This window comes from Monodon monoceros, unplaced genomic scaffold (genome assembly GCF_005190385.1).
Source record: "Monodon monoceros isolate NGI ecotype Baffin Bay Population unplaced genomic scaffold, NGI_Narwhal_1 Super_Scaffold_10, whole genome shotgun sequence".
Classification (NCBI taxonomy): Eukaryota; Metazoa; Chordata; class Mammalia; order Artiodactyla; family Monodontidae; genus Monodon; species Monodon monoceros.
Genome location: NW_021703766.1, coordinates 42,380,504 through 42,381,441, shown reverse-complemented (window position 1 = coordinate 42,381,441; position 938 = coordinate 42,380,504). Strand labels below are relative to the sequence as shown.

The 938-nt window shown below is 54.4% G+C and overlaps 1 protein-coding gene across 1 annotated transcript; it reads left to right on the top strand.

The window, feature by feature from the left end:
* Window positions 1-938, top strand: LOC114903057 (protein FAM187B-like). The gene is given in 3 exon segments (XM_029235855.1): window positions 1-713; window positions 715-769; window positions 897-938. Coding segments are annotated over 3 exon segments (810 nt in total).

The window sequence follows — 938 nt, the reverse complement described above, 5'->3', positions numbered from 1 at the left end:
ATGTTGGCCACCTTGTGGCTGCTTAGCCTTTCTCTCCCCACTTCGTGGGCCCAGATATTAGTCAGCTGTGCCTACAAGAGTCTCTGCCAGCAGGCCCTACTCTCAGGCAATGATGTTGTCCTGCAGTGTGACCATCTCAAGGCATGCTGGTACTTCTCTTCCATTCTGGGGGAGGATGTCTTGTTGCTCTCCTCAGTGCCTAACATAAAGAAACTGCCTGGGGGCAGCCTCCAATTGACCAACCCTCAGCCCTCCCAGACAGGCCTCTATCACTGTGAGGACAATGACAGTGCCCTCGTGGTAGAGTATGAGATTGATTTCCAAGATGTCACTACCCTACATATTACGCACAAAGGCCTGGGCCAAAAGCCCCTGCAGAATGAGACCCTGAGTCTGGGTGGCAAGGAGCTCATCTTCACCCACTGGGATCCCTGGCAGGACTGTAACTGCTGTGGGGAGCCAGGTGAGCACAAACGCCTGGGGTACTGCTACATCGAGGAGCCCCTGGAAAAACCCATGCCCTGTTGGCTCTATCTGCAAGAAGAGAAGGTGCAGTACAGACGCATGTGGCCTGAGATGCAGGTGGAAGCCTGCCTTATACCCTGCGACCACATCAAGTAAATCAAACAGCCGTATTTCACCTTTGACATTTCCCAGTTGGGCAAGTTGACCAACAACATGTGGCTCACCTGCCCCTTGGCCTCCATCTACAGGTGACTGGACCAGGGCATCAGCCCTGCCTTTAACCCTCACCCAGGCTCTGTTTCCTGTGCCTACCTGGGCCAGGGGGTTACCTTCCAATAGAAAAGCAGGGTCTGTCTCCCAGCCCATAAGCTTTCAAGGTCAATCTGTGCAGAAAGGGGTCTCTTCATGGGCTTGTTCGGATGTTCATTCAGCGAGAATTCCTGGCTGCCCCTTCTGGGCCAGGCCCCGGGTAG